Consider the following 17,062-nt stretch of genomic DNA (forward strand, 5'->3'; position numbering starts at 1 on the left):
TTTCAGAATTTGAGGGGCTCCCTGAATTGGTAATATTATATTTATCTAGTTTATCATTTGTGATTTACCTATGTATCTAAGCTAAGTAAATGTAATTTATTATTCTACTATTTGTGAGTTGTTTGAATCATTGCACAACACCCACAAATCTGAAAAGTTAAGCACACAAACTTGGTAAGTAAATAAATAAATAAATGTAACAGGGATTTTAACCCTTTGTTACATGCTCTTAAATTGAAAGAACAGTTTGGAACGTATGTTATTGGTTTTAAATCAGATTCTGGTAATTGATTCTGTCAATTAAATGTTACTTGTCAAATACTTTTGAGCAATTTCAAGCTTGCAAGGATTTACAATGCTGATACTTTTTTTCTACTTGTTTTTTTCTGATTCTGCCGTTTAAGCTGTTTATAAATTCTTATCAGGACAAGCACTATGGGTGGTCAGGTATCTGCTAATTGTAAACCCTAAAGGGGTCCTTTTTTCTATACATAAAGGGAATCGTCATATACTGTATGTCATACTGCATATTTCAAACAATTCTAAAAATTACTGATAATGCATAAAAAAATGCTTGTTATTGATAACTAGGACTACACAGCCTAAATATCACCTAATTGGAGCAGGTTAGGCTCAAAGTGACCATGTTTAGCTATTTTTGAAAACCCTAAACGTGTATAACAACATATTTTCTAAATGTAACCCCAAACTCTAAATATGTGCAATATTATAGCCTATATCATATGATTATTTACTTCACTTAACTTCAAAGCTTTTTAGATCCTGTACATTTAAAAGTGGAAGTAAAGTAAAAAAAAAGATGCTGGGAGATTGGGGTTTTTGGAAGAAGAGACATGCAAAGACTCTTCTGTCAAAAAATTCCGTCTTTTATAGTATTTGAGGTTGAATAAAGACATAAGTCCATCAAGTCCAACCTATTGTGTGTATGCATTTATGTTTGAGCAGGTGTGTGTGTGTGTATTAGTCCATGTGTGATTTTGCTCTTAGGCGTACCTGTACTCCTGTATATTATGGTCTCCGAGGAACTCGTTCAGGAGTTTCTTGAATGATTCCACACTCTTAGCAGAGATCACTTCCTGCGGCAGCAAGTTCCAGACCTTAACCACTCTAACTGTGAAGAACCCCTTGCTCCCTGTGTGTTGACATTTTTTTCCCACCAATTTTTGGTTGTGCCCTCTGGTCTTTGTTACAGAGCTAACCGTAAACAGTTTGTTAATAATGCTGCTGTCACCCTTGAATAGTTTATACAAGAATATCATGCCCCCCCTTAATCTCCTAACATCCAAAGAGAACATATTTAATTTTAACAACCTTGTTTCATATTTCAGGTCCTCGAACCCCTTAATATGTTTGGTTGCCCTCCTCTGGACTTTTGCCAGCTCAAGGACATCCTTTCTGGGTATTGGTGAACAAAACTGGACCGCATACTCTAGATGTGGCCAAACCAGTGATCTACAAAGTGGCAAAATTATAAACTTGTCCCTGCAATACATTCACTTCTTAATGCAAGACAGGACTCTGCTTGCTTTGTTTACAGCAGCCTGGCACTTCGAGCTGTTCTTCAATCTGCGGCCTATAATGACCCCCAAGTCCTTCTTCGTTTCCGACTTCCCTAGTGGCACACCCATAAGTGTATAGTCCATTTGCCTATTTTTAACTCCAAGGTGCATTACCTTACATTTATCAACATTGACTTTTAGTCAGGAATGTGCAGGAGGCAGGTAAGCTCTTGATAGTCCTCAAATAGAAAGCATAGATACGTGCAGGTTAAATTTCCAATTTTCTCTCACCCAATGCTGTGGTGGGCATTAAAAGATAAGTTCAGGCCCTGTCATCTGTTGAGTACCATTAGGTTACAATAGGTTTATGTCAACACAGATTTCAAATACATGTTCCTGGGTATGTACTTGGAAACATATCTACTGTCTTACATTGCTACATCACCTCTAAGAAGTGTTAACTACTTACACAAAACTAGAGGTTACATAGTAGCCTATTGTGAAATAAGCACATAATCTTTCTCCCCCAGTGATTTTTTTGTGTACATTGTATGGCACCTGCGCTGTGCAGTGTACATATTTGTGTGAGCAAGTGCAGGAGTTACATCAACAGTGGCCACCCAGTGGCCAAAGAGGATGCCTGAGAGCCCAGAAGTGTCAGCGAGGGAGAGGGCGGTGGCTGGAGGACAGAGTGGGGGAGTGGAGATCAATCTAACAGCACTGGAGAAGGACACACTTGTATGTTATGCATGCTTGCACATTAGGACAAAAAACCCACCCTTCACACAGTGGTTTATTTCTTCTTTAAAGCCTATCAGGCATCCCATGCCATAAAATCAGATAAGCTTATTCCTGACTAGACATGGGACATCTAAAATATACACAACAGCTATGGAATCTTACATACTGTACAGTCCTAGGCAAAAAAAGCCAGTGACATTCTGGTCCATAATCTCCCACCCTTACAGTACCAGTCAATGTGCTAAATTGTAAAGAGACAACACTTCCAGAATGCATGTGTTTTGTACCTGTTAGCAACCTGACAAGAGTTAAGTCTGCCTTCCACTTGGCCACAGTGCATTAATTTGTTCTTGCCAACAAAGCTGACGCTTGTTAATTGTTTGCCTTTTTTTTTCTAAAAAAATTCCTGTGACTGTTTGTATACAACACTGCCATTCTGTTTGCCAAACTGCATACTGAAAAGATTACCAGGCATCTTTTATTGTCACCATTTAAAATCCAAAGAAATATAATTTTAAAATAATATAATTTTTGCTAAATTTGTGAAGATATTATTTTTGGTAAAACAAATGTGGGCAAAGCAACTTGAACTGGAGACAGAACAAAGTTTGATTGATTTGTCACCATTCTTTAGTAAAACATGTTATTGAATATATCTACAATTAGTGAGATGTTGTAGATAACATATATGTGACTATACAGGTTTTCAGTGATAGCCATTCTTTAAGGTAACTAACAATAATTGAATGAATGATTACCATGCCCAGTTAACAAATTACTACCATTTAGCTGAGCTAATTTCAGCAATAGATCATCACATTTGATAAACAGGTCAATGTTTAGTCATTATTATACCTACTTAAAATATATATTTTTAACTTGACACCTGTGTTGTTTATTATGCTTGAATAATGCAACTTTCCCAGAAGAGGTGCACAGTTGAAGCAAAGGCTAAACTACCTTACTGAATTATTCATTAAGAGTGGTTATTCTTTATTTATGAACCAGGCTCATAAACATTCACAACAGAAAAAAATCTGAAAATGGTCCCTTGGACAAACAGATTTCTGTTCATAAAAGCTTTTTTTTCAGTTCCTTACTAATAAATTCAGTAAAGTGATTCCATTACACGCATTGGGAAGTTATTGCTATTACAGAGTAGGAATGAAAAAGGACAGTAGACAGAAAGCAATTAAATTAAAAAGTGAAACTATTATCTGGAAATGTATAGATCTTTTAAAGTGAATCTAACATACTCAAGTCCATCTCTGTTATTCGACTGTCTAATGCAGACCTTATACTAGTCACTGGGATTAGGGAGTTGACAGCTGAATAGTAGGGACAAAGAATACTGCTGAGAGGAGGCAGAACGTTTTTAACTTGAAGATAATTCAAAACCTTGTATACAGCCTTTGCCTAGTATCTAAGTTTCTGAACTGATTTTAAGACAAGCAAGTGCACATGTGCCTGTACCTTAATGCTAGTTTATACACTACAGAGGACATGACATGTTCACTTTAAAGAATGCTGATGGTGTAGAAATTATAATTTGCCACAGGATGCTTACTTTGACATAAAATCCTATTTCAAATTGTATGTTTCTATATAACTGATCTCTAGACTGTATAACAAAAAATATAGTGATGATTACATCTGCCTTGCCATTAAACCACATTTGGGAATATAAAAATGTTAGGCACAAATCAGTAGTTTGACTTGACAGCTTGCGTGTGTCAGTGCTGACAATCTGCAAATGTTAGTGTTGATGCCCTGCAAATGTCATGTTGATGGCTAGTCATCAACAGAATAGTTCAGTAGTGAAAAGATCTACACAGGGATCTCTGACCTGAGTACAAATGTTTCCTAGAGCAGAGAAGATATTTAAAAGGGGACATCTTTGCTGACTTAAGATAGCTGATAGAAATAAGTATTTAATATTAAAACATGCCCAATACATGCTCAAGCAAATCACAACACTTACCATCACAACTAGGCAAGGCATGGTTCCACTGATGGTTTTTCTCACAAATGAGTGGTTCATCATCACTTAATATGTAGCCAGCATCACAAGTGAAAGTCACAATAGAGCCAGTGCCAAAGTTTTTTCCATGTCGGTGGCCATTTACTGGAATGCCTGAATCAAGACATGAATCTGATTCCAGAGTAACACCTGTAGTATAAATATCATGAACATTACTTTTATATGCTGTATTTCCAGTAAGCAAATAAATGTAATGCAAACAATTTATGGAGATCATTCTCACAAACATATGTACCAGTTGGTTTGCAGCAATGCAAAGGAGGTTTGGAAACAATCCTTTTTTTACGGTTTAAGTGTACTATGGGAGGCTGAAGTGCAAAAAAACTTTTTATGAAAAGAAATGTTTTCAATTTAAAACAGTTGATGCAAATACAATAATATACAGTCAAATACACACTAAAAAGGTGCAAGAAATAAAACAAATATACTTTTGTTTCAGAAAATATTCTTAAATACAAGAATTGACTGGCAAATAAATGTAATGCAAACAATTTATGGAGATCATTCTCACAAACATATGTACCAGTTGGTTTGCAGCAATGCAAAGGAGGTTTGGAAACAATCCTTTTTTTACGGTTTAAGTGTACTATGGGAGGCTGAAGTGCAAAAAAACTTTTTATGGAGAAATGTCTGGAACCAGTGGCTGTTTGTATTTTATCCACACAAACCTGTAATAGGAAAATGTTTCCCATGACAACAACATGGACAACAATAAAGGCCTGAAAAATGTTGTAACACTTTCCAACTCTTCTAAAAATAGTGTATTTAATGTTGTATATGTCCCCAATTAAATGTTCATCTCATTTCTTGTACTGGTAACAAACAAAAAAGCCAAATCTCCTTAATTTAAAACCTTGACAGCATTTTGTATTCCTTTGGCACTCTACAAAACAAAAATGTTTTGTATGCAGTTTAAATTTAAAGTGATACTAAACTCATGAGTTAAGCCTGAAAAAAATATTAACTAAAATGCATCTTATTTGTGTATCACTCTCAAATTATCTCTGAATTAATGCCAACACTGTCCTTCCTTCAAGAGCGATGGCTACTTTTGTTCCCCATGGTCCCTGAGTGTGTTGTAAAGTAGCCACCGCTCCAAGCTCACTCCTGTGATGGACTACAATCTCAATAAAAATTAGTACACTAAATGTGAGATTGTAGTCCATTATGAAAACAAGCTTGGAGCGATGGCTAATTTACAACACACAGGAACCATGGGGAACAAAAATAGCCACCTTCTAGAAGGAAGGACAGGGTCAGCACAAATTCAGAGATGATTTGAGTCTGCACAGCCCAGTGATACAAGGTAAGATACATTTTTGTTAATAAATTTGATAATATCTAAGGTACTTGAATGCATTTTTAGGTTTTAGCTCCTGAGTTTAGTGTCACTTTAAGCGTTATCTCTAATCCTTTTTTAGCTGAAATCCTGGCACAAAATAAAACTTTAATTGAAATATACTCCTCGATAGCCACAAAACATATAAATCTGCAATGTGTGCACCAAATGTCTTTGCAAACCCAGATATTTCCTTGAAATTGTGCTGCAAATAGCCTTTACAGAGAGCAGAGCTGTGGGAGGGACCCAACGCAACCTCTCACTACAAGCTGTCTGTAGAAAACAACAGGACGGGGCACATACAAGACCAGTCATCCTGCACAAGAGCAGAGAGCAGCAGTGACTGGTTTTGATCATAGTAAGCTCCTGCACAGAGGCAAGATTTTACAGCTAATTACTGCACAGACATAGAAAAAATACACAAAGCATACCAAAAGAGAATATATATGCCTGCAGTATTTTGACAATATTTGCTTATCACAGATTTTAGCTTTATATCCCCTCTCCTATTTACATATAATCACAAGAATTATAGCTATATGAAAAGGTAGGTTGTGAAAGATGTGACACTTATGTATGCAATGTTTTCTTATATCCTAGTGCTCTTGTGGTAACATGAAACAACAAGGAGCTGTTTAAAGCACTTGAAATGTGTATGGTCACTTTGCAAAGTAAATGATAGTAAATAAGCAGAATTGTGTTCTCTCTAAATAGCCAATGATGTGCAAGAGAAATTAGAAAAAGGGATTGTTGCTAGCAAAAGATCAGTTGATTGATCAGTCTCTATTTATTTCTTAAAGCAATCTCATTGTCCTCTATATTATTCCACCATTGTATTTGCTTCTAAATTATAGCTGCCCTTAATAGCTTATTTCATTGAACCCTGGAGAGAAGCAAGGCAGGTATGCTATGTAACTTCTAACTAACTTAGTACCCAAACTTTACTGGTTTAAAACATTTACTGTGAGACAGCTATTTATTCCGATGAACATCTGCAGCTTCAACATAGGTAAAAGGAGCTGTAGAATAAAGGGAACTTGGAACTAGTGGTATAATTGGTGGAACAGGGGCACAAAGGCAAATCAAATATGAATTGCTTACTCACCACGGTCCCCTGCACTGAATGATATATTGTGGTTTTACCCTTTAACTTGGTCATTATATATTCAGGAAATATGTTATCATAACTTATCATGAACGACAGAATTCATAATATGTCAGTATTTTTTTCTTCTTATGTTTTATCTAGGCACATGTAACAAAATATGTATGCTTATACTTAATTGAATATAAAAGTACATGTCAGATTTGTATATGGTGCTGGAATCACTTTTTAAAAATAAAGTACTGTATGTAAATAATACAATACTTTAGAACTGATACATAAAGAAAAAAGCATATCTAATATTTGAAAGAGGTAGTGACATCATTTTCTATAGCTCATGTTATGCTGGCAGAAGGTTAAGATCCTATTCTTCCAGGGGTGAGACAGTATTCACTCTTTCTTATTAGAATATTTGCTAAAATAATTCAGCTCTTTTACAAAATATTATTTTGACCATCTCTTCAAAGTCATCAAAGCACATTAATATATTTTATAAACTAAAGCATTTTACAGGTAAGGTGGATTTTTTAATACAGTAATTTCTAAACTGTGATGCCATGTTTTTCAGATTTTAACCTCAAATCAGCTGAAATATATTAAAAAATCAATAAAATTAAAGCAAAGATATATTAAAATTCCCAAAGAGCTACCCAAAAGTGACAAAAAGTCACTTTACATAGTAGTAAATATTGACTTTTACATAGTAAGCTATGTGTCTGGTAGCAAGATCCTAAAGTCCAATATGTCCCCCTGCACTCCTTGCAGCGTCTCTGGCCAAAATCACAATAATGGTACTTGTAGTGATACTCACGGATGGTGCCGTGCATATCAAAAAGCAAATGCATAGGAATCACCAGCACTCAGTAAAAGATTTAAAATGATAAAGTCCATTTAATCGGACAGATCGTCATACATGCTGCAATAATTATAACCAACGTTTCGGGGCCACATAGGGACCCTTCATCAGGTCAACAATGTAACACACTTTGTGACATTTGAGATCCAATTCATTTGCTGGTAGCAAGATCCAACATAAAATCTTGTCCATGCACAGTGGGGATAACCCAAATGTACCCTATTGGTTGGTAGGGAGTTTGAGCCTCCTCCCAGCCACAAAGGATGCTAGGTGGCAAGAAGCCGTCTGGGTCCTTGCAATGAGGACACTTAATGGTTCAAGCCACCTCCATCCTAGCAGCGAAGAATGCTAGTTGGCTCCTGTCACCTATCATCTTTCTTTTCTAGGATGCAGGTGGCTTCAATAAAGTGCATTCACACTGTTTGCTTTATGCATGTAAACATTGGCACAAATGTTTACATGTGTACAGCATAAAATGTGCTCTGTGCACAGGAACAGGATGCAGATTTTCCCCAGGGTTCTAAATTCAGTGCACGTTTATTGATCTTTATACAGCTGTGTGCATTGGGCCCTTAAAAATCAATACAACTGTGTGATCCATGAAAAAAATGCTTTACTGAGAAAAATGCTGTGTTTTTTTAGGGCTTTTGTGCATCAGCCCATAAGGTGCAGTAGCACGCTGATAGCTGAGCTCTCCTCTCATTGTAGTGGGAATCATGTTTTTGCCAGCACCTGAGAAGTACAGCACATCTCAGTGATCCATAGTGCTGACCCTTGATTTTGAGCATTTCTTCCATAAAATATTAATTTAAAATTGTAAACCGAATCACAGACTTATAAATATTATGATAACACATTACAGTTAACGCATATAATGATAGCAAAAATGAAACATCCTTCAATTTAATCAATTTGTGATATAATAGAAAATGATTACTTACTTTCATAGCGAATTAGAAAGCCAACACTGGAACGGCTGTTATCAGTTGTGAATAAAATATACAAGTAATTCCCTGTGCTAATAATAAATTGTGGCGCTTGTGTTCCATGGTACTCTCCAATCAATGGTGATGAATTGGCTGGCCCATCCCGTACTTCCAGAATGTCATAGTTAACTTCAGTCTGAAACCTAAGGAAGTGATGCAATTAAATATCAGTATATATTGTTTCATTTAGAAATATATAAAATTATATGGTATGTGAATGACTGGGTTAAAAGAGAAACGCATTCTACCACATACACATTAGTATTACCATTTCTCAGTTGTGAAGCAAAAATACTGCACAGAAAAAGCTGTAATACTGCATGACATGTTCACTGAGCAGAGGAGTGGACCTGAGAAATAAAGTTTTCTCTCAGTGGGAAGGTTTCAATAGCCAGCCTGGTACTGGTTATTGCAATTTGAATTGATTCCAAATGGGAATCCAGCCACTGGCTGGCAGCTATATGTCAACAAAGAACTTAATTAGCAACTAAATAATTTTAGTTGCTAACTAAATTTTTTAGTGTGCACCAAGCAACCGACAATGTTTTAGTGTGCTTAAATGGCGGATAGTGGGGAGTTTACTGTATATATACACTACACACACACATATATATGTATATATATATATACACAGTATCTCACAGAAGTGACACTTTGCTACAATGTAAAGTAGTGAGTGTACAGCTTGTATATCAGTGTGCATTTGCTGTCTCCTCAAAATAACTCGACACACAGCCATTAATGTCTAAACCACTGCCAACAAAAGTGAGTACACCCCTAAGTGAAAATGTCCAAATTGGGCCTAATTAGCCATTTTCCCTGCCCCGGTGTCATGTGACTCGTTAGTGTTACAAGGTCTCAGGCATGAATGGGGAGCAGGTGTGTTAAATTTGGTGTTATCGCTCTTACTCTCTCATACTGGTCACTGGAAGTTCAACATGGCACCTCATGGCAAAGAACTCTGTGCAGATCTGAAAAAAATAATTGTTGCTCTACATAAAGATGGCCTAGGCTATAAGAAGATTGCCAAGACCCTGAAACTGAGCTGCAGCACAGTGGCCAAGACCATATAGCAGTTTAACAGGACAGGTTCCATATTATAATCTTGTTTGAGGGTTTTGTTGTGGTATAATAACAGCACATTTGTACAATTTAGGCCATGAATAGGTTCCAAGAGAAGGTGTAAGACCATGCCTGGCAGCAGAGATATGACTGCGCATGCGCATAGGCCTGTTGAGCATAGGCCGAACTCGCGCATAGGCGGATGCGCGAAGTCGCGCTCACATGGCGCACAGGAAATGACTCGCTCTGCCTGGGGATGATCCTATTTAAGCTGGCCCAACTCCCAGAATCATTGCTGAGTGGTCTTTCAGCTTTAGTGTGTGTGTTTCTGTACCTTGCCTGTTGCTGTATTATTGTCTACCCGTATTCCTTGACCTTGCCTGACTGCTGCCTGCCTCCGACTTCTGCTTGTCCCTGGATTCTCCTTTGCCTTCTTCTTTTTGCTGCCCGATTGTTGCTGACCCTGGCTTGCCCAACTCTGCTCTGCTCCAGCTGCATCAACACCTGCTTCCTGCTTCACTGAAGACAGGCCTCAAGGACCTGCCCAGGCCCAGTGTCCTGCATCTTCCGGCACCGGTGCTGCCCGCTGTTCCCCCACCTCCTGTCTCCACTTTCAGGGGTGTGGAACTCGTGCTGCAAAGGAGGCCTCCTCACAACTCGGCTCCCCACCAGGTACGTGACAGAAGGTTACCAGAATGTCTTGTCTTGATAAAGATGGAATTGGAAATATTTTATTTTAATGAGTGATGTGCACTGTAGTTGGTATTTTTCTCCTCTAGGCAAAATAATGGTGACCTGATTAATGTTTTTTTTCAGAAGACGATACAATTCTCTAGTAGCAAGCTTGACAGTAAATCATAGTATCTGTGTCTAAATAATGTGTAAGTTAATTTTGTAGTAGAAAGGAAAAATTCATGGAGCTTAAGTTTGCCTGCAGTGCTGTACTCAGACTGGAATGTTCTTAGAGTCACAACTAAAGGATTTATTAAAGCAATAACTTTATTTTTTATTGGTTGTGTTATTTTCATCATCTTTTATAACAATGATATTTGTTTCTATTTTTTTATCTATTGGGTATTTCCCACAATAAAATAATATTTTTTTTAACTTTCTCCTGATGGTGGATAAGCATTAGCCGGAGCCACTTCATCCCAACCGGGAAGTTAGGGGTTAACAAGAGCAAGTATAGAAGGAAGTAGAATAGTTAAAATGACCTAAACCTGAAACAATTCTCCACGCATTGATTGATGGGTCTTCCATCCACCATCACCCACATGCATTACTCCATCCACACACCTACAATCTAGTCACCTTACTGGCCACACGTGTGACTGGTACTCCAACTTGCATTGTCAGCACAGTTATGCCCCACTGCCTTAGGGTTTGTCAAGTTCTGAAAAAAACCCTTTTTATCTGCTACTTTAAGAGTTAGTTTTTAGGGTTAAGGTAGATTTGGTTTAGGACTCAGGTGATGTATTGAAGGTCCATTTTAATGTTTAAATTAAGTGTTAAGGGTTTGGGTGAGTCTGTGGTTTGAGTGTAATGTTCTGGTTCAAATTTAGGTATAATTTGGAAAAATTAGATTGGTATAATTTGGTGATTTTTTTAAATCTGTTATTCAAACTTATTTTTTTTTAGAATTGAATGCCCCATACTAGTAACTAACATGCAACCATGGCTAATTATTCATAGTACACATTATGAGTTTTAAAGTTTATGTCAAGCTAAAAATAGTTGTTTTATTTTTTAGATTGTGTGAGGAAGGTTTAGAACCCTTGTATGTTGTTTACTGCTATCTGAGGGTTTGTCCTGCAAGATTTTTCATCACTTTACATCTGGATTTATCAGACAGGAAGTAAGGGAAGATCTGCAATGGGGACACAGGCAGAATTAAATCTAACAGGGGTACTTTTCCTCCTTTTCTAAAACAGCATTTTGATTTCTGTCTGTGTTGCCATTGAAAAGGTCCCCTTACTGCTAACACATTATCACCAACACATGAATTGAGTGACAATCTATATAAAAAAGCCTCAGATAGCACACAAATCCTACAGGGGTTCTACCCCTGCCCCACTCCATCCAAAAAAAATAGCTTGACATATGCTTTAAATGCTGTCTTAATACAAAAGAACAGCATCACCAAGTTTTCAGAACTACAAGGATGAGCGGTGACTACATGATCCTGCCTACTTTTTTATGATGAACTTTACTAGCCAAGTATTGCAGGATATCAGACATATACTCAGTAATAAGAAATAATAATTTATTCCACATATTGTTTTTGATTAACCCTTTCATGACTGAGCTAGTTTTCAGTTTCTGTTCATAAATGACTGACACACTTTTGAAATTTTTGCTGTGTGATAATGTTTTATTTTCCTAATTTTGTTTTACACTTTATTTTTTTACACTTTGTAAAAAAAGTTTTACAAAACTTTTTTTTTTGTCATTTTATATCAAGCAGTCACTATGACTGCTTGATAAATTAACTTTTTTAATTCCTGGCTATTATTAGGCTGCTCCAAACTTAGAAACAGCTAATAATAACCTTAGAGACTGATCCTGACAGCATGTCAGAATCAGATCTCACTAAAGGTCTTTGATCGTGCCCAGGCGATCAGAAGTGATACATTTCAGGTAAAAAGAGATACATTGTATCTCTTTGCCTGAAATGCATCATAAACATCGGGCAATCGAGCTGTCAAAAGGAATAGCAGAGAGGTGAGTCACTCTACTACCTCTCTGCTATTTTCAGCTGTCAAATACTGGATTGCTATTTAGTGCTCCCGTATTTGCATGTAATGGCTTCATTCTTTCATTATTGAAAGAAAGAAGCTTTTACAAAAGCTTAACTATTTAATTAATGAATGCCTCAATACTGAGGCATTCGTTAATGGCTGGTAACCACTGAGAATCAGCAGTTACCAGCATTACAGAGCCTTAAATAACTAGTCACGTACAGTGTACGTGGCCAGTCATATAGGTACTTTGTGACGGGACTTACAGTGTACGTCTCCCATCACAAAGTGGTTAAAATGGATTCTCTGTGTTACTAGTTACTAATGTGGATTCTCTTTAAAACTGAATATTCTTTGGACACCATTATTAATCAAAAAGCCTTTAAAGGCAATAGCAAATTTTGCTGTGTGGTGCTCCTGACTGGCAACAACTACAATGCTCTACATTTTTACTTTTGCTTTAAGCTAGCAAAATGATAACAGAACTACCTGAAAATAAATGTAATCTGCAGTTTCCAGTAAGACTTGAAGCATGTAACTTTTTGGTATTAATCACTGAGCACAGACTAATTTAATTGAGTTCAAGGTATATACCCCACTGTTTAAACTTTGCTAAGTAACCTAATTGAGAGGGAATACATGATATGTGTATTCCTGCTGCTCTAAGGCTTACTGTGTTCTTACGCTTGTTAATTAAGCCTTCATTATAGCAACCCGCTAAAAGATTCACCTTAATGTGTATCACCTTCCAGATCAATCAATATGATGTAGTGATGGAGTTAACCACAACATGGCCCAGCATGTCTGTTTACATTTTTTCAGGAACCTTGTGTTAACAATTTTCTGCTCCTTGAATCTTTAGGGCTTAGATTTATGACAGATGATGAAGCATGAAATCATTCTCCACTGGCTATCTTTTTTTACCAGCAAGCTGACACCCTCTCTTGATACAATATAACACTGTTCAGTGAATACTATTCAGATTCGTCAGTAGAGATGTTAACCTCTTGAACTATAAAACCAGAACATTGTACAATATTATACTTGTCAGCACAGATTAGTATAAAGATGTGGATTTAAAAAAAAAAAAAGATAAAAGCTTCATAATCATAATCTTGATTACACTGCTTATAAACCACTGAAATTGTGTCACTAAAACTAATTTCAAAGCATGTGGAGCTATTAAATTGAGACTTGAATGAAAGCATTTCTTTATTATTATGATTTAACCTGGCATCAATACCTAGTATTCATAGCCAATTTTACATTTCCTAGATTTCCTGCATGATGTTCTAACTATATGTTATGTAAAACGATTAACCAATGCTAAAGAACAGCTTTTTCTATGTAGATGATTGCAAATATACCATACAGTATAGGCATACACAGCTTTTTTTCCTGATTATGGATAGTAAAGAGAAACTCTGTTTCATCACATTATGAATCTCTTAAATATTGGCATGTAGATGTGTCTAATCTGGGAATAAACACACAATTTAGGATATTAAAGTGGAACTATTGTAAAATTTGAAAGTAATAAAATTGCAAGCAGATACATGTTTATGGTAGAAGAATTCCATAAACAGGAAAAAATGGTACATGCATGAATCTATACTTGTTTGGTTGCAGGCTGGCTGGCAGGCTGAGGCTGGTGAATTCTTGTGTTTTGAATTCCATAAACACCCCCTCCCCCTGCCACCTTCTTGCATTTTTTATGAATTGTACACTGTTGGCCAGGAAAGGGGAAGCCCTGTATACAATTCCAACACCTCTAAGATGCCAGAATTACGTGCTGGTTAACAGCATGGGGTCTCACCCAATCAAGAAAACAGAAGAAATGAACTTAAAAGAAGTTGGGGAGAAGCGTCACAACAGAGAGACATGGCAGACTGCAAAGCATGGTAGTTTACAAGGTTAATGTACCATAATATGCAAATATGCTTGCCTGTCCAATCAGCCTTGCATTAAAATGTATGGAAGGCCAGGGAAGTCACTGCCTCGTAGGTTATGTGGGCAGAGGCTGGTGGCATAGAAAAAAACATTTATTTATGCTTTTTCACATTATTGTGTGAGCTTTTGTTTATGGGTAATGCCATTTTTTTTACATGGATGGACAGGCATTCGCATTTGGATACAATGCCCACTTTAAAGCAGAATTAAATATTAATTCTCACCACAGCTTTTGCCATGACATGCAGGCATACACAGCATATTTGCATATTATGGTACATTAACCTTGTAAACTACCATGCTTTGCAGTCTGCCATGTCTCTCTGTTGTGACGCTTCTCCCCAACTTCTTTTAAGTTCAGTTCTTCTGTTTATATATACTAGAATTTAATGGACTACTGTTTGTATGGGTGTTATACTAGCAAACAAACCAGGATCTGAGCATTAATTCTGCAAGCTGACAACATATATTGCCCTACCTCTCAAAAGTAATTTTAACTGAATGTCCAGTCCTTGCTTCAATCACCCATTCACAGTTTAATGAATCCTTGTAATAGCCAGGCCAACCTGGAGGTAATATAACACCACTCAATGCTGTTAAGTGTCCTCCACACGGTGCTGTAGAATAAAAGTAAGTAAAGTAAGTATACATACATGTATATACATATTTCTATTTTAAAAGCAACAAAGAAACAACTCTGCTCCAAGTAGCATTTGTTCTGATTTAGTTGTTTATGCAATTTGTCAAGCTCTTTCACAGTTTTTTTCAGATACAATTTGAAATCTGAAAATTTGCATATTTTCATCTTTTTCCACCTACCCTATTGCAATGTTATCCTAAAAATGTTTTTAAACAAGAGGTTGCCGAAATCAGTGACAAAATAGCTAGCAAATCCTTTCTTAATAATATTGAAATAATATAAGAAGTGTGAAATAATAACAAACAATACCTGCTAATAAAGTGATATTCAAGTCAAAGGGGTTTTAAGCTATTTCAAATGCTGATGAAATAATAATGAATGCTTCACTTGATGTCTAAAAGTTTTATTTCCCTGCAGAATCAGCTGCACCCCTGAGAACTGGTCCTGACTTCCTGTTATAGAGTGACTCCTTTCTCAAGCTGAGTTCTATGCAGTCACCCTATTGTGTGCTAGTAAGATGTGTGTGTCACAAACACACAGACACAGCAAATCAAGCTACTCTCCTCCCCCCTGGCCCCATCTTCTCCCTTCTCCCTTCTCCAAACTAGTAGATGAACAGTTGCTGGAGTCTGCACTGTCCTTTGTGATCTAGTACTGGACAGGATGTTCAGGGAAGCTGAGCTGAGAGACTTGAATGCAGCTGTTCAGAAACATAATTATTGTAAGTGTTTTTTTGCATTGTAAAGCAATGCTTTGCTGGGTTATGGTATCGGTGCATCCCTCATCTACAGGATTTTGTACATTTGAGGCTTAAAAACAATAAAATGCTGTTTAGTAGCTAAATATCCTAGAATTTGTGAAATGTTTAATCAAACATCATACTGGAGATTTGTCACCTTCACATCTTGGAACAGTAGAACTCCACACTACATTTCCATCTTGTATAATACAAGTGATGGACTCAGATCCTTGGGTTTTGATGAAACCGTCATCACAATGGAAAGATACTGAACTTCCAAGGAGAAACCTGTCTCCAAATCTCCTTCCATTAATTGGGATTCCAGGATCATGACATTCATTTTGGCCAAAAGCTGTAACATAAAAAATGCAAGTATCAACCATAATTTTCCTACTCCTGACGTGCCTAGGGATATCGCATATATACAGTATGTTCACTATTTGATGTTTGGGCCAGTAGTATGGCCTAGAAGCAAAGGTGCATATTTTACTTTTGTTTTCCTTTTATTCTACCTCAACACCCTGACACTAACACTGACACTAAAACTGGCACTGACAATTAATATAAAACCTCTTTTTAATCTGAAAACCTAAAACACGCTGGCACTGATGCTAACACTGACCCAGACCATAACTTTACTTAAACTGACAATAACCTAGATTAAGCCCCAATCTATTTTATCTTTATTTTGATTTTTACTGACAGTTGTCTAGCAAAGAGAAAAAATTTCCAATGCATCTTTTTTCTCCCTTGCAAATTCCCCCTGTCTTGAGTAAATTAAACTCAGTTTATCTTGTAAACATGTCTTGCTAGATTGTCTTACTTATTACAAATTACATATCCAGTGGTAAAAAAGCTAAAGAATCTTTATTAACATACTTTTATCAGTCCCCTTTCAGTGCTGTTCTTGCTCATATTGCTCCCTCGTAGTGGGAATAAAGAGATACAAGTTATTTACTGTTTGGCACTGGCAATGTAGCAAAGTAGTAGGAAGCTGTCAGATGCATGGCAGTAACAATTTGTATTGTTCCACTCTTCTAGAAATATCTGGGCTTAGCCAACCTAGGACCCTGAAGACCAGTTCCACTCTACTGCTAACCCCTCACAGAATTTCTGTAACTATCTAGCATAATCTGAGTAATTTCCTCAATACAGAGCTAAATTTATTTAGATGGTGCATTGACAGAAACAACATCTGAAAATGAATAAGTATCTCAGTTTGATGCAATTTTTTTTTCTGCTTTTGTTACCTCACATGGTTATTATTTAGACAATTGATCAATGCAATTGTAAAAACCTCAATAAAATATACCTTGTATACAATTCCACAACCTTAAAATTGCCA

The 17,062-nt window shown here is 36.6% G+C and overlaps 1 protein-coding gene across 1 annotated transcript in view; it reads right to left on the minus strand.

The window, feature by feature from the left end:
* The window catches only part of CSMD1 (CUB and Sushi multiple domains 1), an 880,549-nt gene that overhangs the window by 310,357 nt on the left and 553,130 nt on the right, over positions 1-17,062 (minus strand). The window contains exons 14-17 of the mRNA XM_018562582.1: positions 15,875-16,069; positions 14,817-14,955; positions 8,544-8,731; positions 4,243-4,431 (exon numbers count right to left, since the gene is read on the minus strand). Coding sequence (XP_018418084.1) covers positions 4,243-4,431; positions 8,544-8,731; positions 14,817-14,955; positions 15,875-16,069 — 711 coding nt within the window. The remainder of the gene's footprint in view (positions 1-4,242; positions 4,432-8,543; positions 8,732-14,816; positions 14,956-15,874; positions 16,070-17,062) is intronic.

Source organism: Nanorana parkeri, unplaced genomic scaffold, assembly GCF_000935625.1.
Source record: "Nanorana parkeri isolate BGI_ZX_2015 unplaced genomic scaffold, ASM93562v1 scaffold586, whole genome shotgun sequence".
Classification (NCBI taxonomy): domain Eukaryota; kingdom Metazoa; phylum Chordata; class Amphibia; order Anura; family Dicroglossidae; genus Nanorana; species Nanorana parkeri.